General features: G+C 52.2%; 1 protein-coding gene across 2 annotated transcripts; it reads right to left on the bottom strand.

Annotated features, from left to right (window-relative positions):
- Positions 1–815: 815 nt before the first annotated feature.
- On the bottom strand, positions 816–24,549 carry USP20 (ubiquitin specific peptidase 20). 2 transcript variants are annotated; one of them, XM_080927760.1, is made up of 24 exons: positions 24,471–24,549; positions 22,153–22,248; positions 20,951–21,004; positions 19,491–19,553; positions 19,059–19,190; positions 17,842–17,938; positions 17,409–17,478; positions 15,312–15,425; positions 14,060–14,138; positions 11,124–11,571; positions 10,624–10,764; positions 10,235–10,350; positions 9,908–10,080; positions 9,365–9,459; positions 7,267–7,300; positions 7,069–7,114; positions 6,310–6,490; positions 6,108–6,234; positions 5,779–5,948; positions 5,612–5,693; positions 4,887–4,995; positions 3,726–3,828; positions 2,715–2,786; positions 816–2,275 (listed from the first exon to the last, which is right to left on the bottom strand). In XM_080927760.1, exons 2-24 carry the CDS (start codon positions 22,231–22,233, stop codon positions 2,115–2,117), a joined length of 2,748 nt encoding a protein of 915 aa, XP_080783886.1. In that variant the 5' UTR covers positions 22,234–22,248; positions 24,471–24,549; the 3' UTR covers positions 816–2,114. The 2 variants fall into 2 exon arrangements, with proteins under 2 accessions (XP_080783886.1, XP_080783887.1); XM_080927761.1 differs by lacking the exon at positions 3,726–3,828 and having other exon boundaries at positions 2,140–2,275.
- Positions 24,550–24,593: the final 44 nt, after the last annotated feature.

Genomic DNA, 24,593 nt, shown 5'->3' with positions numbered 1-24,593 from the left:
GTGCTCTTAAACCACGGGGCCATCTCTCCAGCCCGATCTTGAACTCTTGACCCTCCTCCCTCTGCCTTCCAAATGCTGGACTAGAGGTGTACATCATTACTTCTGCTTTGGGAAGGTTTTAACTTCTATTAGCATTTTGTCTAAGCTCTGCCTCATAGCTGCCTGGCAACAGCCAGGTATGCCTGACACTGTAAGGGGCTGCTTGCCTACCCCATCTCTCGCTCTCTTGCCTTCCCTTCCCTCCTCTCCCCATTCCCTTTCTCCTCTCTCCATGTGCTCATGGCCAGCCTCTACTTCTCTACTCTTCTGTCTCTGTCTCTCTCCTCCCCGCCCTGCCTTTCTCTGCCTCTACTACCCTCTTAACTTCCCTCCCCATGCCTTGGATAAACTCCATTCTATACTATACCTTCGTGTGGCTGGTTCCCGGGGGTGGGGAAGAAGGGATCCCTCAAACATGGGCCCACAGAGGCACCCCCTTCCCCTACACCTCACACCTGCATAGAACATATCCCCCCATCTCTATATCTTTTTATAAACACATCAGCTTCTATTCCGCACTCGTAAACCCTTCAGTATGATGGGACATCAATGGCTACAGTCTGCTCTCCCACACAGGACTCATTAAACCTGGGTCCCCTAACATTCTTGACCACCGAGCTACACCCCAGGTCAGGTCCCTAACTCAATGCTTTTAAAGTAATACATACTTTAATTCTTTTCCTCCAGAAAGAAACTATAAATGGAACTGATGTTGAGAAGCCAACATGTGGGATGTGCTGGCCATTAGCACATCCCTGATGGGCCCCCTGTAGGGTTGGTGTGTTCGAGGAAAACACGGTGGTATTTCAAGTGTTCCAGTTCCTCCCAGAAGCTTCCACAGGCCCTCTGGCTGTGTTCATAACCATTGAAGGCAGACACCGCAGTGTCACAGTACAAGCTAGGGGCAGGAGAGGAACACGTATTTATTGTGACATTCTGAACACAAACCAGACTGTGTCACACTAGTGCAATGAGCTAAGGGCTCTACAACAGACTTCAAAAGATGGCAGCCAACAGGGCATGTCCCAGCAGCAGCCAGCCATGAATTCACATACCACCCACCTCAGTGGGACTCCAAACACCCATGTCTGTGGGCTGAGCTGCTGGGGCCCACTTCTGAAAAGCCATCTTGGTTCCAGGATCCCCCCTCACCACCCCAGTCTTAGCTTTGAACACCTTGCTCTAGAAGCTCCGTTTTGGCTTCTTCAGGACCCCAGACACAGGGCAGTCTTTCTAGGCCCAGCAGGTCCCAGGACCTCTGCAGCAGCCTAGCAGAATACTCTAGACACATGCCCGTGTAAGTAGTAGCCACAGATCACATCTCCTCAGAGTCAGCTCTAGATGCCAAGGCTAGGGGTGGGACGGGGGAATCAGGCTCACTCTAGAGCACACAGAAGGCTGAGCTAGCATCAGTGGCCAGTGCATGAGGTATGTTTTCCTTCTCCCTACTGGAGCCACTTCACAGGGCAAATGGCTGCCAATCTGTCAGTGGACTCAGAAGGACAGAGTGGCAGATCCCCTACCCTCTAAAGCAAAACTTGCCCTCTCTCTGTTCCAAGCACAAGAATAGTCAACAAAACAAACACAGGTAGCCGGGGCCTCCACCCTGACACAGACTGCTGGACCATACCATCTGTTTTGCCCGTGTGTGCACATCTACCTCTGAGTCCCTAAGGTATTGGGCCAAGTATACAGCAGATAATACCCAAAAGGTGGCAGCCACTTCTAGCCCGCATCCCAGCGGTCAGCATTGGCTAAGGGCAGCATGGGGCTCCTGGGACAAAAGCTGGGCCCAAGTTTAGCAAGAGGGCAAGTTTGGGGACACAGCGATGACTGTCAGAGTCCTCAGAGGTCTGAGTGGATGTATTTCCCAGCACAGCATCTCTCAAGGCGGACCAGCCGCTCTCTGCCTCTATACCAGGCACACGGCAGCTCAGCTGCAGGGCACGGCCTCTGGGGAATGTCGAAAACCAGCCTTCAGGGACAGTGGGCACTCAGCAGGACACAGCCTTCAGAGGAATGTGGAGCAGTGTGGAGAGGGAGTAGGGCCAGCCACACCAACTCAGCATGGCCTGTCACAGAGCCCGGGTCTCAGCCTCAATCTTCTGCTCTCCATGAAAGCTTTCTGGGTCTGGGAGTTGGGCCACGCTCTGCCGGATGGCGATCTCAGGGCCACCCCCGTACACACTGTTCAGATAGGTCCAGGTCTCCTCAGAAATCTGCCCATAGTCAGCCCCTGTGGAACAGGAGAGGCACACTCACACAGAGGCCACGCTGTGTACCAGCCCTCAGGAGAAATACCTGCTGGCAGGGAACCCTGGAGATGAGAATGAGGTGCCCCAGAGGGGACGGAGTAAACACAGGTCCTTCCAAAAAGCTGCTGCACATGGAAATGCTGTTCCTCTGAGAGCCCAAGAGGACATTTCTGGCTGTCGTCTCTTGTTTCCCAGGCCCAGAGGACCAAGGGTCAACTAGGCTAGCAGGTAGAAGAGGCAGGATGGTGCAGGGCCTGGAGGACCAGCCAAAGGCCAAGTACCTGAAATCCCCTATATTGGCTTCTGGGCCTGGACTTTGGGACAGATGGCAAAGCTTTCTGGAAGGACAGGAACTCTCATGGTAACCTGGTACTTTGAAGTAAGACTGGTGGCTGGGTTAGTGGATCCTGGGAGACTCACCCTGCTTTAGTTGGATATGGCCACTGCCTTTGACCTGTGCAATCCTGCTGTTGTCGATGGGCCCAGGAGGCTCTGGAATAGACAGCTTAGTGTTACAGGCAGAGCTATTCTTCTTCATCAAGGCTTATTACTCAGGGCCCACAGGGCCAGCCATGGATAACAGGACACTTAGTGCATGCGCAGAAGCCTTCCTCATGATTCTATCCCAACCTTTCAGGACTCTGGACCCAGAAAAGGGGATACCTAGGGGACATGAGTTCATTTTAGGCCAGTGTTTTAGTGATGGGCATCAGTGGTAGCTGCCACGTGCTGAGCACCCTTTCCTGACCATTTAACCCTCAGAGACTATCGGAAATGAGAACTGTTTACACAGGACAGAGGTTTGGGCAGCTGGAGAACGCTGCCCAGCTCAATGCTGATGGAAGGCAAGGCCAGCAGCCAGGCTACAGACAGAACCCCAGAGCTATGTTCTCAACTACAGCCACACTGACTGCTTCAGCCAGCAAAGGCTGGTGCTGGGGAACAGTGATCCAACACTCTCCAGCACTGGCTGTTCATGCTCTAAGGAGGCAAATACCTAGCACATGACACTTATGGGCTCTGTCAACCTGCCAGGCCCCCAAGAGCCTGGCTATGGGGGTGACCCAGGTCTGCTGCTCTTTACTGGTGACTTTAAGATATCTTGATAGCTCACTTAACACAAGGCTGTCTTCATTTCTGCAAATTCAAGGGGTCAAATGAGTGCTCCAGCCTTTCTAAAAGTCTAGAACTACCCACCAAGGAGGCAATCAAACCCCAAGGTCATGGCCTTGCAGGAGGAAGGGGCAACTGCCCAGGGGTCAGCAGGAGGACACAGGGGATGCAGGATAGGAACGGTGCTCTGCCACAGTGGCTGGGAGGCCAGTGGAGCCGGCCAGGCCTGGAGGAATCCATGCTTTCTGCATTCCTGGAATAGAGCACTGAAGACTTGCTAGGCAGGTCCTACCCCAGAAAGCCTGGGCCCCGACTCACCACTGTCCTTCCCCTTGACGAAAGCCTCCCACTCTCGGAACCAGTGCATGCTGATGCAGTAGATGACCCCGGGAGACTCCTCAGCTTGGAATGCCTTGTTTAGCTGTGGGGTAAGGCGGGCAGGGGCAGTCAATTGTTCCCCTGTTCCTCGTGACTTCCTGAAGAAGTCCCACCCCAGGCCCTGAGCTCATTATAAACACTGGATACCCCAGGCAGAAGACCAGCCACTCCTTGACATAGTCAAGAAAAGAGAAAATTCATAACACTGGAGCAATGGCTCAGTGGGTAAGAGCATTTACCGCAGAGGACCTGGGTTCAATTCCCAGCACCCACATGGTAGCTCACAACCATCCAAAACTCCAATTATGACACTCCCCTCTGACCTCTGAGGGTACCAGGCATACAGATGGCACATACATACATACATACATACATACATACATACATACATACATACATACATACAGGCAAAACATTCAAGCACATGAAATAAATGTTACAGAAAAGGCCAGTTTCCCCACTGACCAGCCAGGTTATGGCAGATAATGCCTTTAGCACTTTCTCAAGCCAACTAGATCACAGAGCAGATGCTATTCTCTCCACTGTAGACAGAACATCTGCTCCCATGGTTCACTATTCTAACAGCTCCAGTGCATGAGCTGGGCATGATGCCTGGGCATCACAGGTGCTAAGCTGTACCTACAGGCCCACACTAACTCTTCTCCATGGCTACAAGGAGACCTTAGATACCTCCACCCACTATTTTAAATGCTTGAGGACCTGTCTGACGTCTATTGTAAGCAGTATGAGGATGGGCATGGCCCCACCCACAGCAATCCCTGCCCCAACAGCCTCTCTGCAGTGCTCCACTCCCCAGGCAGTGATCCCCTCACACTTTCCATGAGTCTAAGGCACCTTCCACATGAGGGTGTAGAGCCTAGCAATCCTCGGGTAGGAATGCTCCCCAGGGACAGCAGTGCTCCTGTGACACTCAGCTTGAACCGTTGAACCAAGGCACAAGTAAAGCACACTGCACTTCACTACAGCCAACGGCCCTGCTAGCAGAGGGCCCTTTGGTGCCTTCCCTCCACTACTCTGCAGGGCACTCCCACTCATAGCCTGACTGCATGTGGTCCCCAAGTCCCTGTCTCCCACATGCACCTTGATGAAAGTGTCAATCTCCACCCTCCTGCGCTTGGCCAGGGCCTCGATCTCCACCTGGCAGATGGAGCACACATACAGATGGTTCACAGCAGGGCCGCCCCCAAACCTGCTCGGGAAGGGAGAGACCCAGCATCAGCAGGGAGGTGCCCCTCCGTGCCCTCAGCCGTCATCTCTATCATATTCTTGAGCACAAAAGCTAACAAAGATCCCTGTGTCTGCTTCATCTCAAGTACCAGGGGCCTCGTGGTGTGAGTGCAGGGTAGAGAGGCTACAGGAAGGTGAGGTCGGCCTTGAGGCTTTACAGGTCAAGGGACTGCTTCTCAGAAGCACTCACTGGTGGCTGGCAGGAGGAACCCCTTCCCAAGGGCAGATCCTTCCCAAGGGCAGATCCCACAAACCCAGCCCCGCAGGAACCTGGGTCTGGAGTGGGCTACCATGGTGTCACTGCACTTGACCCTGAAGTCCTCAGGCTAGATCAGTTTTCTCTGAGTGGCCAGTTCTGGCCCCACACCAGAGAGCCTGTGCTGGGTACAGGTCAGAGGTTCCTGGTAGGAGCTTAGCGACAACCTCAGCCTTGAAGGCAATGTGCAAAGGGATTCCCATGGCAGAGCCCACCGGCTGACTGACTCTGCCAACCACTGTGTCTCCTTCACTGGGCCTTGGAGAAGATGCGGCTGCTGCTGTGCTGCCCCGTGGCCACCCAGCCAGCTCCCAGCACTGACCTGCTATACAGGTGCTCCCAGACGCTCTGCGGAAGGATGACCACCAAGTCATCAATGTAGTGGTATTTGTTGGGGGGGATACCTGTGAAGGGGAGCAGAAGGGGAGAGCTGGGGCTTGGCCCACCCCACCCCGACCCTCATACCTCTTCCAGGCACAGACTGCTCACCTCCATGGGAACACAGGAAGGTGTGGTTGGTGATGGGCCCTGGCTCTGCAAAGGTGTTGAATTTGTTGAGCCATTCTCGGGACACATAGAAGCGGAGCAGGCTAGGTTCCCGCATGGCAGCCAAGGACACTACCTGCTGCCGCTCACGCATGGCATCCTCACTGCTCTTCCTGGGAGGGACGGTGTGATATGAGCCCGTAGCTGGGGCCAGCGTGTGCATGGACACCAAGTCATGCCAGGGCCAGGGTGTATGCAGAGCCACCCCTTAGCGTGCTGGGACACCACAGAAAAGCTAGCTCAGAGACTGCAGCCAGGGCCCCCAGTCTCACCTGTAGAAGAGGACGTAGGCCTCCACATTCTGTACCACTGTCTCATGGACCTCGGTGACATACTGGTCATCAAATTCATACCACTGCCCATTGATCACGTTCTGACAGTAGGCAATGTAGTGCCCACCTGATAGACAAGCAAGAGTTATGGAGGTCACAGGCAGTAGGCACTGCAAGAGGGGCCTGGTTGGGTCATACTTACTGCCTGCTGTGCCATGGTGACAAATGACAGAGAGGAGGTCATAGGTGGTGACCTGGGATGTGCACTCCTTGGCCAGAAAAGGACGTAGGTCAAGTCCCTCGAGAGGGAAAGAGACATGGCTGCTGACTTTGAAGGAGTACATCACCTCATGCCGGAAGCGCTTCAGGTGGACACACAGGATCTGAGAGGAGAGAGCAGGTGTCAGTCATGCTGGGCATTTGGGGAGATGACGGGGAAACTCGCAGATAAGCTCCTGCACAGGCCCAGGCCTGTTAGATCTGCATGGAGTCCCTCACACACGGCAGAGACCTACACTGGGCACTAACGGCCCCACCTTGTCTTGTAAGGCCTGGCAGCCTATGGTGTGGCTGCCAGAGGGACCGGTGGTGAGCTGGACCGGTGCCTATAGGGAGCTGACTCTGCCCCAGCCTGCCATGCTTGTTTCCCTGCACACCTTCCAGCCCGTAGCCTGGGCCTTGTCTCTGCTCCAACTACAGACTGTACCAACCACACCTACACTGTTCACTTGGGGACCTCAGCAAGCCCCCAAGAGAAGAATGAACTCAAGTTCAGGGTACACCTGTCACAGTGGATCCCTCTGTCAACCGTCCCTGGGGTCTCTTAGCCGAAGTACTCAGGCAAGTTTCATGGCCTTCTGTGCTGTGCAGGACAGGGACAGTCTGCTCCTGGCCCACAGGCCATTCACGCATCCCTATCCACATGGGCCCCAGTCCAACAAGGACAGAGTGGCTCACTCACCTCAGGCAGACATAGGACTTTACAGTACTTCACGCCATTCCGAAGCCTGTGGAGGAGGACATAAGCCTCGGTCAGTCTCCTCCAAATCCTAGTCACCTTGGAGGCCAGCATGGCTGTCTGAGGGAAGCCCAGGGGCAAGTGCAAGCAAGAGGACTCTGGGACGGGAGGCTGGGGACAGACCCCCCCAGTACAACTTACTTTTTACACCGCTCACAGCTGTACATGTTATCACCTGCACAGGGGGCAAAGGCCAGAGGTCAGCAGAGAGATGGAGACAAAAAGGGCAAATATGAATTACGTTCAAGGGGAAAGAAAGCTGGCAGGAAATGACGGGATTCCAGAGATAGAATCAGAAAGAAAAAACCAACCAACCAAACAACCAAACAAATAAAAATCGAGAGTATTTGACTGGAGAAGCACTGAAACTCCCCTATGGGCAGGGCTAGAAACAAATGAAAAGGCGGAGGCAAAACAGAGGGGGTGCAGCAGCAAGGGCGGGCAGGTGACAGATTCACACTGCTTACAAAATAAACCAACTCCTCAAGTTGTCCTCTGGCTTCCAAATGCACAATGTGGCACATACAGCAATAAAAATATTTTTAAAAATCGATCAAAAATCTAAATGTAGGTTCTAAGACTATAAAATGCCAGGTGTCATGGCTCACACCAAAACAAACTGCTGGACAGATGGCTCAGGGATTAAGAGCACAGGCTGCTCTTCCAGAGGACCCAGGTTCAATTCCCAGCAACCACATGGTGGCTCACAGCTGTCTGTAACTCTAATCCCATGGGATCTCATGACTTTCTCTAAACTCTGCAGGCACCACAAATGTGGTCACATTCAGATAAAATATTCAACACAAAATATCTACGAGACCTCTGGCCTTTGCTCATGGGCACACACACACACACACACACACACACACAAAAACACACACACACACATACACACAAACACACACACACACACACACACACACACACACAAAATTAAAATAGTAAAGCTAAATAAAAAAAGAAAAACAATGCATAGCAGGAAAACCACTCACAAATTCCATCTCTGTGCTCCTGAGTTCAGGTCTCAAGTCCCTTTTCCACACAAGACAGATAAAAATGGAAATTCTTATCCATATCTTATCCAGAAGACAGAATTTTTTTTTTTTTTTAACTCTGAGCCATGTTTCCATTGGGTGAACTCTGAGGGCACCATGCTCCGAGAGGAAACAGGAGTCAGAAGAATCATTCTCACACTCAGAAAGTAGACTAGCTGGGATGTGGCTCTGCTAAAACACAAGTCCAGCAAACACAAGGCCCTGCATTCAGTCCCCTGAACCACAGGAGGTTGGGGACATAGTAAAGCAGATGCTGGCTATCAGGACTGGAGAAGGGGGAGCAGAACTGTCTGGTGGATATAGTTTCTTATTTGCAGGTTGAAAATATTGGGAGAACAGATATGGTGGCAGCTGCATCGTGGTGTTAATATACATAACACATGTAAACTAATAAAATGTGGTGCGTTTTTACAACTGGAGAAAAATAAAAAGTAAAAAAAAAAAAAAAAAAATCAGGAGGCTGCTGAAACCTGGATCGGCAGGTAAGGGTGCTTGCCTGACAACCTGACCCACGGGCTGGAAGGACAAACTCCATACTAGGATAGTGGTTTGCACACACACTAAGTACATAGATAAACAGTTGTAAACTACATTTAAGCATCCAAGCTGGTCACGGTGATACACAGCGACAGCCTCAGCGAGAGGAAGGATCCGTGGTTTCAGGCCAATCTGGGCTACACAATGAATTTGAGGCCAGCTTGGGCTGCATGAGACCGTCTCAAATAAAACCAAAAACCAAACAAATAACCAAGGAAGCACAGAGCTAAAGTGAAACATCCCTTCTGCCCACTGAACTGGTGGAAAATAACAGCAGCCAGGAGTTCCAGGCAACAGCTTGGGAGGTGTCCAAGCATGCCCTGGTAGGCAGCAGGTGAACGTTTGCCTCTCGTTTGTTCTTTTGTTTCTCTTGTAGTCCAGGCCTCTGGTAGTGAGGTCTTGAGCTCACTATAGAGCCCAGAATGACCCTAAAGCCCAGTCTTTTGCCTCTGCCTCTGAAGCGCTATGTGTGTAGGTGGGAGGCTGTGCTGTAGGCCTGCACCCTCAGTAGCTGTCAGTGGGATCTAACAGGGTCAGGTCCATAAAGCAAAGTGGCCCTGGGCCCACTGGGTCTGGGCTGCAGGTTAGCAGGGCACAGCCGCAATGGGCTCTACCCAATCCTCTTGCCCTACAGCCTGGCCACTCACCCTTCAGCTCATCAGCAGCAAAGAAAGCAGCCAGGCAGTCTTCCAGTGTAACAACAGGCCCCCAAAACCAGCTTGGGGTACAGGATACCACAAACCTAGATAGACAGGAAAGAGATGACAGGAGCTGTGGGCCAGGGCATAGGGGTGTGGCTGAGGTCTGTTTGGACCTGACTGGCAGCTTGACACAGCCTGGGGCTGGACATCTCTAAACAAAGGCTGGTGGGGAGGTGCTCTTCCCCTAGGCCAGCTGCCTTCTGTGACTCTTCACATCAGGCCTTGGCAGGTAAGATGCTGCCTCATTTCTACCTGCTGCTTGGTTACTTTCTGGGTTGTCATTTGCCCTTTACCTTCAAGGAGTGTCTAGTCCAGGCTATCCCAAAGTGACCAAGGCCTCGAACCCAGCAAACTCTTTATCTTCTGGCCTCCAGCTTCCCTGATTCATGGGCTCTCCATGGCCCCATGAATGCTTATCCCTGCATTGCTGGTAGATCCAGGCAAGCCAGGCCAGACGGAAAATCCCAGCTAGCAGGAGGATGAGCATACCGTCGGATGTACTCCACGATGAAGGCCAGCCAACCCTGAGAGGAGTAGCTGTCTCCACAGGCACCGGGCTTGGCTGGTACATTCTGGTAGATGGCCGAGTGAAGTTTGGCTAGGTCTTCCTTGCCAGGGATGGGCAATGACAGGTCCTGGAATGTCTCCACTGTGGTAGATACCTATATGGTGGAGATCAGCCTGCTGCCCACTCCAACCAGTGTCTGCTGCCCAGACAGGTGAAGCAGACAACCTGCTTCTGGAGGAGGGAATATCACACAGGACAGTCCACCTGGCCCAGGTGGGAAGGGATGCCAGCCTCCCCTATGTACCTACCCGGTCACAGGTAAGACACTGCACCAGACTGAGGACAGAGCCATTGAAGACGTCTGAAATGACACTGCGGTAGCTCTGCTCCTTCCGCCTCCGGCCACCAGTGCTCTGCACCTGGGCTGGGAACAGAGCACAGGACTAGGCCAGCCCCCCCTGCCTGGCAGGCGCAGGCAGACAGTAGCCTCCTCAGCCAGTGTGGAGCCCTCACTGTTTACACGTCACCCCTTGGCACTTTAGCACTACTGTTTATAAAATGGGGCTCCCTCATACATCCCGAAGCTGTTACAAGGGTTTAAGGGCTCAGGTGAGTGGCACACAGCCTGGACCAAGGTTGAAGTGCCCCAAACTGGTCACTATATTATCCCCAGCAGAGTTCATGACTGCCCCCGAACCTTTCTTGAGCACGTACGATGGCCCCATCCTCACAGGGCTTGCACGAGGAGGGCTGCTGGACAGCTTGGTATGGCCCTCGTGGTAGTGGACAGGGCTGCAGGGGCGAGAGGAGCTGCGTATGTGGGCTTCATTGTCTGGCTCTGGGGACAGCAAGGGAAGGAAGTTCTGGGCCAGGGCAGCCAAGCTAGTGCCCTCCGTGCCAGCTCTGAGGCCAGAGAAAGAGAGCATCTCCTCCCAGGGTAATACCTGACTCCCCACATCTTCCTCTTATGTCCACCCCCCACCCCATCACATACACTTGGATGTTATCCAGTCCATTTCCAACCTGCTCAAGACTAGGCAGGGTAGTGGCTCTGAAAGCCTAGCGAACCAAGCACAGAGCTGTTCTTAGCCTGTGAGGGGGCACCCTCTAACTACTGCTTGTTAGTGCTAGGTAGGCATCGGACATAGGGCTTACACACTTCCCAGTAGCCCAGCCAGTGACATGGCTGACTGTTACCTGGGGTCTGGCAGGGGCTGGTGGACCTAGGTGATGGTGGCTGGGCCTCTCTGTATTGTTCATCAAGGGAGGCCATAGCTGTGTCCACATCAGCATCTTCGTCCACTTGCTCTGAGTTGGTGCGCTGCTGGCCCCAGGAGAACTTGCGGTCCTTCATTCGCTCCTTCTCAGAGATGGCTCGGCCCGCCTCGTCTGAGATCAGCAGCTCCATCTCAGCCTTTGAGCTGCCTCCACCACGCCCTTGCCCATCACCCTCACCCCTGTCACTGCTTGAGTCACAGGACAAAAACTCGTCCTCTGACGGGCTCCGGTCGCCGTCACGCCTCTCGTCTGTGTCGCTGGAATCCGAGTCCCGAGCATCCGTGAGCGCTGCCACAGAGGCTGCCATGGGCTCCTTGAGCTCCTCATGAAGCTGGTCCATCAGGCAGCGTAGGAACTCCTGGGTGTCCTGCAACCAGGATCATGTCATGGGCGTTCTCCAGGGATAAAGAGCCACCATGGGCACTGTTGCTTCTACCCACAGGTCCTGGCAGGCACCGTGCAGACAAGCAGCTTAGTCCCCTGAGACAGTCTCCACCATAGTTCTGTCCTAGACCCTCCCAACCAAGGTTCAGAGACTCCTTCCGGGTCACACTGCCAGGGGACCTGGGTGTAAACCACAGAACCAATTCCGACTGTGATCCTGCAGTGACGGAAGAGAGATGAGCAAACACATCTAGCCAGTGAGGTCTCTTGCTCCTTAAGCAGGGTCAGCAGGGCGGCGGGAACCCCAGAAGGATGAAAATGCAGGACACTGAAAGCCAGACCTGTCAAGAGTACTGCACTGAACAATGCTACCCAACACAGACAGCCACGCTGATCCCTTCTCTACTGTTGCATCTTCCTGCTTGCTCACATGCCACACCCTGTGTGTGACACAGTGGCAGGAGAGGCCCTGGATGCAGAGTCCCACTGTCCTGACTCACATGGGTAGGACATGGACTAAATCACTTCTCCTAAAAATACTGTGTCATTTTGAGGACCCAGTACCTAATTCAGCCCTGCAGGAAGCTAGGAGGTGGCCTGGAAGCAGAGCCTCCCTACCGAGGTCGTGATGGCAGCTGACCTCAAGGGTTGAAGGCACTGGCAGACATGGGCTCCAAGCCTCGTTGCAGCCTGTCAACCCACAAGCTACTCCTGGAGCACATGAGAGAAGTGGACTCCTAGGCAGCCCCTCTGAGGTTCCACCTTGGATGGACGTTCAGGGAGGGGTCAGGACTGAGTGGAGACAAGTCCTCAGCTAGCTCCCACTGCTCCTTCCTTTGTAAGAGTTCTCAAGCTATGTGAGAGCACAGGGAAGCCGGTGGCCACCAAGAGAGGCCTAAATCTGTGCCTGCCCTTAGACTTGGAGATGGGCACTGTTGCTTCTACCCACAGGTCCTGGCAGGCACCGTGCAGACAAGCAGCTTAGTCCCCTGCTAAGTGTAAGAACCAAGAGCAGTTTCTGCTGGGACCCAGATGGATGTCACCAACAGCCAAGCAGCACCACCGGGTGGTGTTCATCCTGCCTGGGGACAGCACAGCTCTGTCAGGGGCACTTTGTGGTAAGGGCTAAGCTCAATTTACCTCACCCCTGCCACCGTGTGCTGTGTGGCGTGGATGAATAGCATCTCTGAGCCTTGCTTACCTATGACTTTGTCCCTTGTGGTAGTCAATGAGCCCAGGTCACTGGGGTCACCACTTCACAGAACAGGAAGTACAGAGGCAGCTTGGATTTTCTCAGGGGCCCCCAGACTGGATTAGGTGGCAGATGAGAGAGAAGATACTCCAGTACCTACCCCTATGTCTGAGGGACCCACATATAAGCAGCAGAAGAGGTCCAGCCTGACTACAGGATTGGCCGTGAGTCCCTACCCCAGGTCCTGTGGACTCTGCATGGGTTGAGGAACTTATATGGCACATTCTTGGTTCCATAATTTTCCCCTTTCCTTGGCTTCCAGGAAACACAGTGGCTGGCCCCAGACTCCAGGGCCCCACCTGCTTCTGTCTCCCAAGTGCTGAGACCAAAGGTGTATGCCACCATGCCTAGCACATGATTTTCTAAACAGGACCAGCCTGTTCTATATAATGAGTTCCAAGATAACCAGATTTACATAGTAAGGCCCTATTTTTAAAAAAGTTCCCAGTAGTGGTAGCACATGCTTTTAATCCCAGCACTCGGAAGGCAGAGGCAGGAAGATCTCTGAGTTTGAGGCCAGCCTGGTCTAGAGTGAGTTCTAGGATGGCCTTACACAGAGAAAGCTTGTCTAAAAAAACCAAACCAAGGAACAAATCTTCACTCCCCATCAAAAAAGGAAAAAAGATGGTTCTGTATATAAAGCGTTTGCAGTGTAAACCTGAGGCCCAACTCTGACCCCCATGCCCACAGGAAAGCAGGGCACAGTCCAGCATGCCCACAATCCCAGAGCTAGAGAGGCAGAGGCAAGAGGGTCCCGGTCAGTGCGTCTAGCCTAATTGTGTGTTCCGAGTTGCTAAGTGATCTTGTCCCAGAAAAATAAGGGGGGGGGGGTGACTAAGAAAGTATATCCAACATCAATCAGCCTCTATCCTTCTCTCTCTCTCTCTCTCTCTCTCTCTCTCTCTCACACACACAATAAGTAACTAATAAATTATTAAGAAAAACATCCAAGGAGGCTGCCCTGAGCTGAGGGGGCAGGAAGGTTGAAGTAGGTGCCTGGAGCTCTCTCCACTGCTTACAGGCTGTGTGGCTGGCATGGGTGCCATGGTCCTTTAAGCCTCAGTTTCCTTGTCTGTAAAGTGGTGCTAAAGGCCAACAGGTCACTGGGGGACCACAAATCCTTGTGATAAGATGCGCTCTGACAACAGATGCCTGGCTCTCTGCCTGCTGTGAGGTCTGCTCTAGCTGGGCCAGTGTCTCCAGCAGCTAGACAGCTTACCTGCTGGGCGTAGCCTCGGAACATCGGGTTGACCAACTTGATCCCGTGGGACAGGCTGGTGGGGACCACATAGCTTGGCCTGTGGGAAGACCAAACCAACTAGTCTAGGTGGCCAGCCTTAAGCTGCACCATTTGGAAAGTCAAGAGAGCAAGCAGATCAGACCCACAGAGGCTGTCCCCACCTCCTCTGGCCCCATTAGCCAGGTGACAAGTCTGTAACACCCACATCCAGAAGCAAGACACCACTGCAGCCTGAGTTAACAGAGGCCCCAGGGGGTGTGTTCATTTAATCTCACTGGAAAATGTATATATAGCTTTCCTCATTATGAACAATACATGATCATTGCTGAAAAACCTAAAACTTCACACAAGTGAGTTTTATGAAACACTAGCACCAAGATGTCCCTGCCCACAAGTGCTGCACAGTAGGACCACAGTGGTATCCCTAGAAGAGCAGGCTAACGTGCCCGCCATCAGGTTCTTAGCCCGCTTCCGACTAGTGCGGGCCTGCAGTTCATGCTCAAGCACTTCCGACTCTGCTCCTTCTTATTTTCACATCTGCTCTTTTTGTTCACTTGCTTTTGGAAGCCTGAGGTCCATTTTGTTACACTTTGTGAGAAAAGGGACATGGCAGGAATACTGTAGACCTTTGCAGTTGCTGGGAGGAGGGATGGGAGGAAGAGGGAGAGCTGGTCCTGAGTCAGGGACTAAGAACAGGCAGGCCCAGCAAGGGAGGCTGGAAAGTGAAAGCGCCTTCAGGGTCAGGGAAAGCCAGGCGAGGGCGGGTTTGGGCCAGGATGTGAAGCAGAGACTGAGAGAAGCAAGTCACGCATGTGCAAGCAACTGCTTCACCTTCCATCTGCCCAGAGGAGGCCCAGCTGTGATCCTCAGCTTTAAATTCACTTCACGCTGCCACAACCCTGGCTTGGCAGGCACCCAACACCCCTGTACTAGCACCTCACCCCCAACTGCAGCCTCAGCTGAGACCTGACACTGGCAAGATGGTCTCCAGGCTTCAGGAGAGACATCATTCAAAACAGCTGCCATCCGGGCTGGCCATTAGCTCAGATCCTGGCTCCACTGTCAGAAGCTCTGCTGCCGGGAACAAGATGAATGCCTCATGCTCTGTATCCCTGTCTCCCCGCTCACAGTAGGAACTAAACAAAACTAGACGTGCAGTGCATGCGTATGTGCTGTGGAGGAACCCAGAGGAAGAACTCCACCAACAGGACAGGCAGACTCAGACACTCACCGCTTCCTGTGCCAGACCTCAGAGATCAACTTCTGGTAACTTTTGCACAAGGCTGGCTTCTTGTCTGTACGCACCAGGCCACCACACTCCAGGAAGAACTGGGTGAGTGGGGGGCTGGGTTGGGGGTTGAGAGCCAGGACAGAAAAGAAATGAGAGGAACATGGTGTTATTTAAGAGAGGCTAGAGATGGCTCAGCAAGTAAAGGTGCCTGTCACTGAGCCCAATGACACGAGTTTGATCCCTGGCCCTAAATGGTGGAAAGAAACAGACAGCTCTTCAGGTTGTCCCTGACTCCACCCATGCCTACACATATACGAAGGAGCAAAGTGAGCAACAGAAGGTGGAAACAGTCATGGAAGATGGGGCCACCTCACCCAGAGCTCCCTGAAAATTACTGGAAGGAGACCACCTACATCAAAATCCCCTAAATTCACACTAAAGTCCTAAGAGACAGGATCCTCTAAGGAGGTATCAGATTACTATGGAATGCTGGACAGGGCCCAAGCCAGTTTCACTGGTGTAGTTACAGAGGAATTTTGGACACACAAAGCAACACCAGACATGTGCAAAGAGGAAAAGACCTCTACAGAATGGGCTTCCAGAACTGAGACAGGAAGGCCTTGTCAGCTATGGGAAACAAAAACTGTCCATCTCTCCTGAGTCAGATGGGAGCTTCTGCCACAGGTCCTGAGGCTGGACCCTGGGAATGAGCAGGGTGGAGCTGCCCTGCTCCCTACAGTGCCCACACTGCAGGACTTGTCAGGCAAGAGAGCACCTCAACTCCCCTTTCTGCATATTTCCAGAAGCTATCACACTGCAAGAAACCACATGATGTGTCTGTCTGTCTGTCTGTCTGTCTTTCTCAAACACACACACACACACACAGTCAAACAGTATCAACTGACCATATTGCCATGAGACAGCCATGTAGGTTGTCTAGACGATATTGGACAGTAGACAGTGGGTGGGGAGATTGTTTTGGGAAGGCAGAGGAGGAGGAGCAGGAAGATTCAAGAGGAGGTAACATGGAAGCAGATGTGGATGTTTCTCTCGGCAAATATCTATATGGATAAGGTTATGTATAGTTTACAAGGGATGGAATTGTATAGAATCATCTTACTTGTCTAGGTGGGAAAATTATATCACACCACATGGATCTGAGGGTTTTGGTGCGCTCTTGAGTTTGAAGAGATGAGATGCACAAAGCCCGATTCGGAGTTGTGATGTATGTGGAAGGCTTGGCAACAACACACCAAGGGAAAGTGAGTGAAAAAAACACGCTGGGTACTTGTAGGCCACCTGGGACAGAAGCAGCTAGGGTGGGCAGAGTAAACCACCTGGGAAGTGAACCGAGTGGAGGGTGCGCCTTGGGATCATGTGCCCAGCTCCACACTGAAGCGGCTTCCATGGAGTGAGACAGCTGTACTGGTAACAACAGAACCTGTTTAATATTTACCACAACATAGCCATTGTGAACTTTTGGGGGCTGTCCTTCCAGAAGTTTCTGGGTATTCATATCTGTTCTCTTTTTCCTTCCTTCTTGTGTGTCCTGTGTGTTAACATACAGCTATACATAGGAAAAATGGGAGGGCTGCTGGGTTTGCTTTATCACTGCTGTGTCAATTTTGTGTGTGTGTGTGTGTGTGTGTGTAACGAAACAACACACACACACTCAATCACAACTGTGTAGAGACTCCCACTGAACAGGCCTACACCTGGCTCCTCTTTCTACCAGCCTGGTTCTGCACCACTGTCAGCCCTGTGACATTCTCCCATGTGACTGGGCTAAAATGAATTTGCCTTCTTGTAGATAGTCACATGTCCATGGTGTTGGGGGTGAAACCCAGGGCATTGCACATGCTATGCAGACCCTCCACCAGTGAGCTAACTCTGCCTATCATGCCCCTTCCTCTGGCTGAGGGCTAACATCATACTTCAAGGGATGGCAGTCACCAGGCATGCCTGGTTTTAGGGGTTTGGAGGTGTATCATATGGAATGTCTATGGCCAATGTGCACCGCACAGGGTGGGGGCTGCTGCTCTTTCTAGGTTTTGCCAGGGACAGCTCCTGCCCTTCCTTCAAGAGATGACAACCTACCAATTGGACAAGGCCTGCAGGGCAGCATTCATGTAACAGGAGTTCCCCAGGTTCTTCATGCCTGTGAGGCCTAAAAGCAACATGGAAGAGAAGGACTGAGAATCCTGTCTAGGAGAAGGGCCCTCACAAGGCTCCTCTACAGAACTCTCTACACAGGCCCTACGAGGTCACAACACAAGGATTCCACCCAGAGACCTCCCAGGAAGTCAGCAGGACTGCTGCTCAGAACACCTCAGTAGGGCTATGTATGCCAAATAAATGGCCACTTAGCTACTCTGCCTTGCTCAGGCTCCAAACAGCACAAACGAGAAGGTCACACACATGTCTAGGGACAGCACATCCTATGTGCCTGTCATCCTGAACACTGTGCCATGGCAGCTGGAGCCAGCAGGGACAAGATCCTGGTGCTTTCTAACCCAACCGCTGCCAATACCTCGAGGCTTTAGGTCGTCATCCTCAGACTCTGACTCTCCTTCGTCAGCCACAGCGATAGGGACGGCTCTCAGAGGGTGCGAGGGTGGTGGGGAATCCTGCATTAAAAACCCAGAGAGAGAAACCTGGGGTGTAGAGGGGGACCCGAAGAAGAGTGTGCAGCCCCTCAGCATCTAGGCTAGCCAGAAGAGTGAGCCCATCAAAGAGAAGAACATCAAGCAAGAGGGGAGATGAGGGACCTTGCTCTGGGAACTCCCAGACTTGCCTTGTGTTTGCAAGAACTGCTGCTTCTTTTAGAAGGCTTGGGTGGCAGGAGAGCACCAAAGAAAAGCCATGCAATCCCGGTTCCTGAGCAAGCCACTACCAGCTACTGAACACATCTGTACTTTTTAACCACTTGACACTCACAACAAAAAAAAATGGACATTATATAATGTTACAGCCTGAAAAACTTCCAGGCTGGAGAGCCATCTCAGTGGTTAGGAAAATATACCTCTGCAGAGGACTCACATCAGGAGGGTCACAACTGCCTACCCCAGCTCCAGAGGATCTGATAACTTTCTTTTGTCTCCTCTGGCTCCTGAGTGAATATTTGCAAATATACATGCATATATGGAAGAAAAACATCTTTTCTCCCTCTTTTTAAAGGTTAGAAATAAAAACCTTTACAAATATCTCCCAGTCACACTGTATACAATAAATCCTTTCACTAGGAGCCATGACAAGTTGTCTCAGCCAGCAGACGTCAGAGCAACAAGCACACCCCAACTTGCATATCTAAACCTCTTCTACCTACCACATACCTATACACTACACGTGTCTGTCCACACCTTCACACACAACAGCCTGGTCTTCCAGGGTTGCTTGCCTAGCCTGACAGATGGGTTTGCTGGCCCCTATCAAGGGCCGAGTGTACCATTCTGAGGAGTGCCCAGCACCTTCTGCTGCACAGACTGTGCTTTCCCAGTGGTTCCCACAAAGGAGCATGTCGCAGTGACGTCTCAGATTCCTCAGGATACACTTTAGATGGGGGACTACCAGGGGCTACCTGTGATCTCACTGAGCCCTCCGCATAGGCACTAATGGACCTGTACACCTACCCAGTGTTCCTTGCTCCAGCTCGCTGTACCCCACAGCCCTGCATGGGCCCTGACTTGGGTCACACCGCTCCACCTGGACTCTGGTGTCAACAAGCAGCCTGAGCTCTGCGCTGCATACCTGCTCTGAGAGCCGGGCTGAGGAGCTGGACAGGTGGACTGCCAGGCGCTGTTCCAGAAAGACTTCCCGCTCACAGGCGTAGCACCATACCCGAAACGTGGTCAGATTCACAGTCAGGTTGTGCTTTTTCACCTGAAGGGTAAAATCCAAAACAAGGTCAAAGACAACTTGGCCAAGCAGGTGTCCTGACCCAGTAAGCCCACCTCCCACCGAAGCCAGGGTTAGGTCATTCTCTACCAGGACGGCCAGCCACCAGCCAGGGCTAGCTTGGGGCTTTGTGCATGCTTTCCTCTTAGCAACTCTGCAGCAACTGTGCTGTGACTATGACTGTTCTTCCTTCTAGGCCCAGTCACCCAGGCCTAGGGCAGGTAGATGGAGCTATAAGGCCGCTGGCAAGGACTGTGCCCTGGGTTTCCCAGCCACCACACCCACCTGTGCATGAATGCTGCTATGGTCAGCAAAAGACTCTCCACAACCAACGTAGGGGCAGGTGACCTGGGAAGAGAGGCAGAGAGAATGGATTGACCCACAGAAAAGAGGTATCAATACAGTGAGTACTAACGTTTTCCTAAGGCAGTGTGAGTTGCTGATATCCAACATGTGACTGAAGGTCTCCTACCCCCCAAAATATCACAGGTCTATGCAGCCAAAGAGGAGGGTGGCCACCAAAAAAAAAAAAAATTGTGACCCTACAGAGTGAAGTAAACACTATCCATCCAGATGCTAGGGCCAGAATCTGTCCCTTTACTCCTTGGGCCAGGAACACGGGACCTGGACTGTGTAAGAGACACTGAATGGGCAATGAGTGTTCAAAACACAGGGCAACAGCAGCTGGACCCCAAATCAACTCAGTGTCCCAAGATAGGGTCTGTTCACTTCTAACCCTGTCTTTGGCCTCACATTTGTCTCTTCCCAAATCGACCCTCCTCTCAAACCCAGGCTCAGAGTGTTTATCGTGGACCTTTATGCCAGTTTGGAAGACAGTGGCCACAAATCCCCCTTCCCGTTAGTGCCTGGTGTCATGGAGAGACAGTCCAGGAAGAGAACCTTTGGCTGTGACCATGGTCACAGCACAGCATTTCTGTGTCAGGTTCCCACACTGTGCTCTAGAGGACCACGGGTTCCCATGAAGTAGAGGCAAGCTCCTGTGAGCCCTTCCGGCTGTCTCCTGGGTACCTGGAGCACTAGGGTGCTCATCCTGAGTGACAGGCCAGGGCACAAGTGGGCCCTGGAACTTGTGCAAAGACTGACTTGGTGCTGTCACCTCCTAACACCTTTCTGGCCCTGCTGCTGGGTTTCTGTTTAAGACAAGGTATGTCAGGTAACCCAGGGTGGCTGTGTAGATAAGGCTGACTGCAAACCTGTGACAATCCTCCTGCTTCTGCCTCTCATAAGCTATGATTAGAGGTGTGTGCCATCACACCCAGCTTCACTTTTATATTTTTGCAGACTTTTTTTCCTCTGAGGGTGGTGGCTCTCGCCTTTAATCCAAACAAACACAGGTTAATTTCTGTGAGTTCAAGGCAACCTGATTTACACAGTGAGTCCCAGGACTTCCCAGGACTGGAGGGCCTGCGGACAGTGTGACTAGCCCTAGTTTACACACAGGGCAGTGAGGCCTGGGGGCCACTGTTGCTGTGAGGAAGGCCAGGCCCCAGCCGAGATTCCACAGCGGGTGCAGTGGGCAGACACAGCAGAGTTCACGACAACAGAATCACCTGACCCAGAGGCCTCTCCAATCTGATGTTTTCTTTGTCTCTCTTCATGGCTGCCAGAATAACCATTCTAGGGACTATCTCTGGAGCCTGAACCTGGAGTAGTAGCCACTGGGGTTAGGTATTCCCAGGCCAGGGTTCAGACTGGGCCCACCCTGGAATGTGAGGACCCTTTACCTGGAGGCAAGCCCATAGGTTAGGTCCAGCAACACCACATGACTGGCAGGTTCCCTGTGGGAGAGCAGTAGGAGAGAAAGGTGTAAGTGGCCAAGGGTGAAAAGCACAGGGTAACCTCTCCTGTCAGCTGCAACTCACCCACCCCAAAGGCCTTGGCTTCAGAGGCCTTTTTTGAACTGCCTGTGGACACTTTCATCTGAGTGGGTTTTTAAATCATATCTATAAAGATATTTCAAATCACCCCAGCCAAACCTTAAATGGACTAGCAAGCAGACCACTAACACTGATCCCGACCTTCCCTGAGTGCCAGGGGTCCTCTCCTTCTGGAGTGCAGGGGCTGCTGCCCTGCCTGAAAGGCAGCCTCCCAGTTCTCATCAGCACAGTCCCTGCACTGGGCTCGCTGTCAGCTCCTGCTTTCATCCTTGTCTCTCTGAGGCTTTTTAACCACCACTGGCCTTATTCTGGTGTCTCTGGATATCCAGAGATGCTAAAACAGACCCAGCTGACCCTCGCACTCTGATTCCCCTGCCTCCAGCTCCTTCGAAGAAAAACCTTCCGGCCTGCTCACTTTGTGTATTTTATTTCGAGATAGGGTCTCACTATGTAGCTGGGGCTGCCCTGAAACTTGCTCTGTAGACCAAGCTGACCTGGAACTCCTAGAGATCCACCTGCCTCTGCTTCCCAAGTGCTAACAGCCCAGGGCCTTGCTTGCCCTCCAGCTGAGTCATACCCCCAGTCCATGGATTTTTAATAGAATTTCACTTCAACAAGCAGAAGACCACAGTGGCTGTGTGTGATTTAGGAAGCTCATCTTCTCCTGCAGACACCCAAGCAGATCAGGATCTGTGTCTGTGTTCTTACACGGAAGGCTAGGGTGTGGCTGGGGAGTACTGCACTTGCCCAGAGTGCCAGAAGAAAAACAAGAGCCTCCGCACGCTCATCCTTGCCTTATGAAGGCTATGTACCCAGCCAGTGGAAATGGATGGAGCCATTAGTGACCCTCAGGGGGTTTTTATCTAAACTGATTAATGGTAGCAGGACCCAACGCCTAGAAGAAAGCATCCTGCAGATGCCAGCAGGGCTATTACATACAGAAGGCTCTGCAGGGAGGTGGGGTGGATACTGCCCTGCCTCATAAAGGTCCCCCCCAAGCACATGACAGCCCTAGGCTGGGCCCTAGTTCCTGGGGACTGTTCCTCTACCTTAGATTTAAGCAGCAAATCCTCTTTGGTCACCTCCCCTATGGAGTCCAGGTGAGGGCAGAGGTCTCTGGCGTCCCCCATTCTGGCCAGCCTCCCCTGTAAGGAGACAGAGCAATCCCAAGTTAACAGCAGCCCATGTTGATTAGACATGGGGACAAGAGGTTCCTGGCATGGCTGGTTACTAACTAGTAACCCAGTAAGGTACTTGCCTCTCAGCTGGTAACTCAGTAAGGTGCTTGCCTCTCTGAGTCTCCTGAGCTAGTCTGAGAAGAGAGAAGCTGTCCCATTGGCTTGGTCCACAGAGGTAAAGGGTATCAGAGCTGGACTCGGCTCAGGAGACAATTCACTGGACAATGCTAGGTGTGACTCACTGGTGAGAAGACACTGGAGTCCTGCCCATCCCTCAGGAACTCCAAACCACCTTATCCAGACTTGGGGAGGTGGGGTACAGGTATTTTAGAAAAAGGTCAACTCCACCAAGTGGACAGGCAGAGGTATGATCAGGCAGGGCCTCCTCCTAGGGAGCCTGAGGGTTCCAAAACCAAGCCACAGTCTGGAGAAGCTTAAGGATGGGTCAGCGGGTTGGTGGCATACCAAAGGCAGCACAAAGGCAGCACACAGTGCACTGCCTTCAGGACTGAAGTGACTGAGCACTGGAAGTAGGGTGGAGGGGTCACCAAAGTGTCACCAGCAGGGCATCTGGGTGACAGAGGTCAAGGGATAGAAAAAAACTTTGCTGCTTCAGTTTAAGAGACACACTCATAAAAAAAGCAAACTGGGATGCTCTAAACTATTAGTGCAGAGTAGTCAAGTCCCTCCACGTGTGACAGACACTCCTCCTAATGTTCTTCTGTTTATGTTTTTTACATCCCAAACACTGCCCCCCCCAGTCCCCCCTCCTCTATTTCTTTCTCTTTAAATCAGAAGAGAAAGAAAGAAAGAAAGAAAGAAAGAAAGAAAGAAAGAAAGAAAGAAAGAAAGAAAGAAAGGAGGAAAAAGGAAAAATCCATCTGGAAAACCAATGCTTTCCTGACGATGGGTGGCACTGTGACCACGCAGGCTACAATCTGGTCACTTGGCAGATGTGCTACACTAGGCAGGTTGGGAAGGGAGCACAGGACATTCTGGCATGTGTTTGCAAAATTCTGGGAATCTGATTCCTTTAAAAGGAGACGCCAGGTCTGTAGTGATGCATGTTTATAATCCCAGCACTTGGGAAGCAGGAGGATAATCAGAAGTTAAAGGAGCTGGAGATATGGCTCAGCAGTTAAGAGCACTGGCTGCTTGCTGGGCGCGAGTAATACACGCCTTTAATCCCAGCACTCTGGAGGCAGAGGCGTAGATCTCTGAGTTCCAGGACAGCTAGGGCTACACAGAGAAACCCTGTCCTGAAAAACCAATAAAATAAAATAGGTAAATAAAATAAAAACAAGACCAGGCTTAGAGACTTAGAGGCAGAGGCAGGCAGATCTCTGCGAATGAGGCCAGCCTGGTCTACAGAGTGAGTTCTCAGCCAGCCAGGGCTACATAGAGAAACAGTGTCTCAAAAGAAAGAAAGAAAGAGAAAAAAGAAAGGAAGGAAGGAGTGGGGAGAGAGAAAGAAACAGTTAAAAATAAATAACAATAAAGCCCACAGGGCTTGCATCTTCCAATGCTTCAACAGATTTAGTTTGGGAAGCTGACAGCTGATTCTGGATCAAACTGCTGCCAAGAAAGGTTCAAAGCAGCCAAAGATGCAAGTGCTGCCAAGTGTGCCCTCACAGACAGTCAGGGCTTCATGCCCTCCCACCCACAGGCTGAGACAGACACCATGCAGAACCAGGTCTTGGACAAGCCCAGTAAAAGCCCTTCCTGTCACCTCAGCTGCTGCGATGGCCCCAGCAGCACATAGCAAGAGATGGTTCCTTTTGTCTCATGTCTTGCCGACAGCCATCCCAGAGTGAGGGTGGAAAGGCAGACCACAGGCTTCAGGCCTCACTCCCTTGCTCACTTTTGTGTTTCTCTCCTTGCACTATGTGGGTCCCCAGGGTGGGAGCTCAGGTGCCTTGGCCTGCAGAGCCATCATGCTGGTCCTTGCTCTCTAACTCATAGAAAAAGCAAACAAAGGCAAAGCTTTGCTGTGCGCTCCACACCCCCCACCCTTTATCCTCTGTGGCTTCACCCCTCTTCTGTCTCAAATTGCAAATGCCCAGCACAAGAGCATGTCACCAGCAAAAGCAACTGGTAAGTATAATCCTACAGCCTTCTGGAGAGCCTGCTTTCCCCATCAGCACTTGACGGGGATCTTAGTGCATCTTAGAGGAGGAGGTGGGGCCTACCTGACTCAGCAGCACACACAGGAGGAGGCCGATGGGTACATTCTCTGTGGACAGTGACCCGATGCCGAGGGGCTCTGCAGTAAAGCCTCGGGCAAGGCACCTGGGGATAAACAAAACATTTTG

Source organism: Micromys minutus (genome assembly GCF_963924665.1).
Source record: "Micromys minutus genome assembly, chromosome: 13".
Lineage (NCBI taxonomy): Eukaryota > Metazoa > Chordata > Mammalia > Rodentia > Muridae > Micromys > Micromys minutus.
This window is presented reverse-complemented; position numbering and strand designations above follow the sequence as displayed.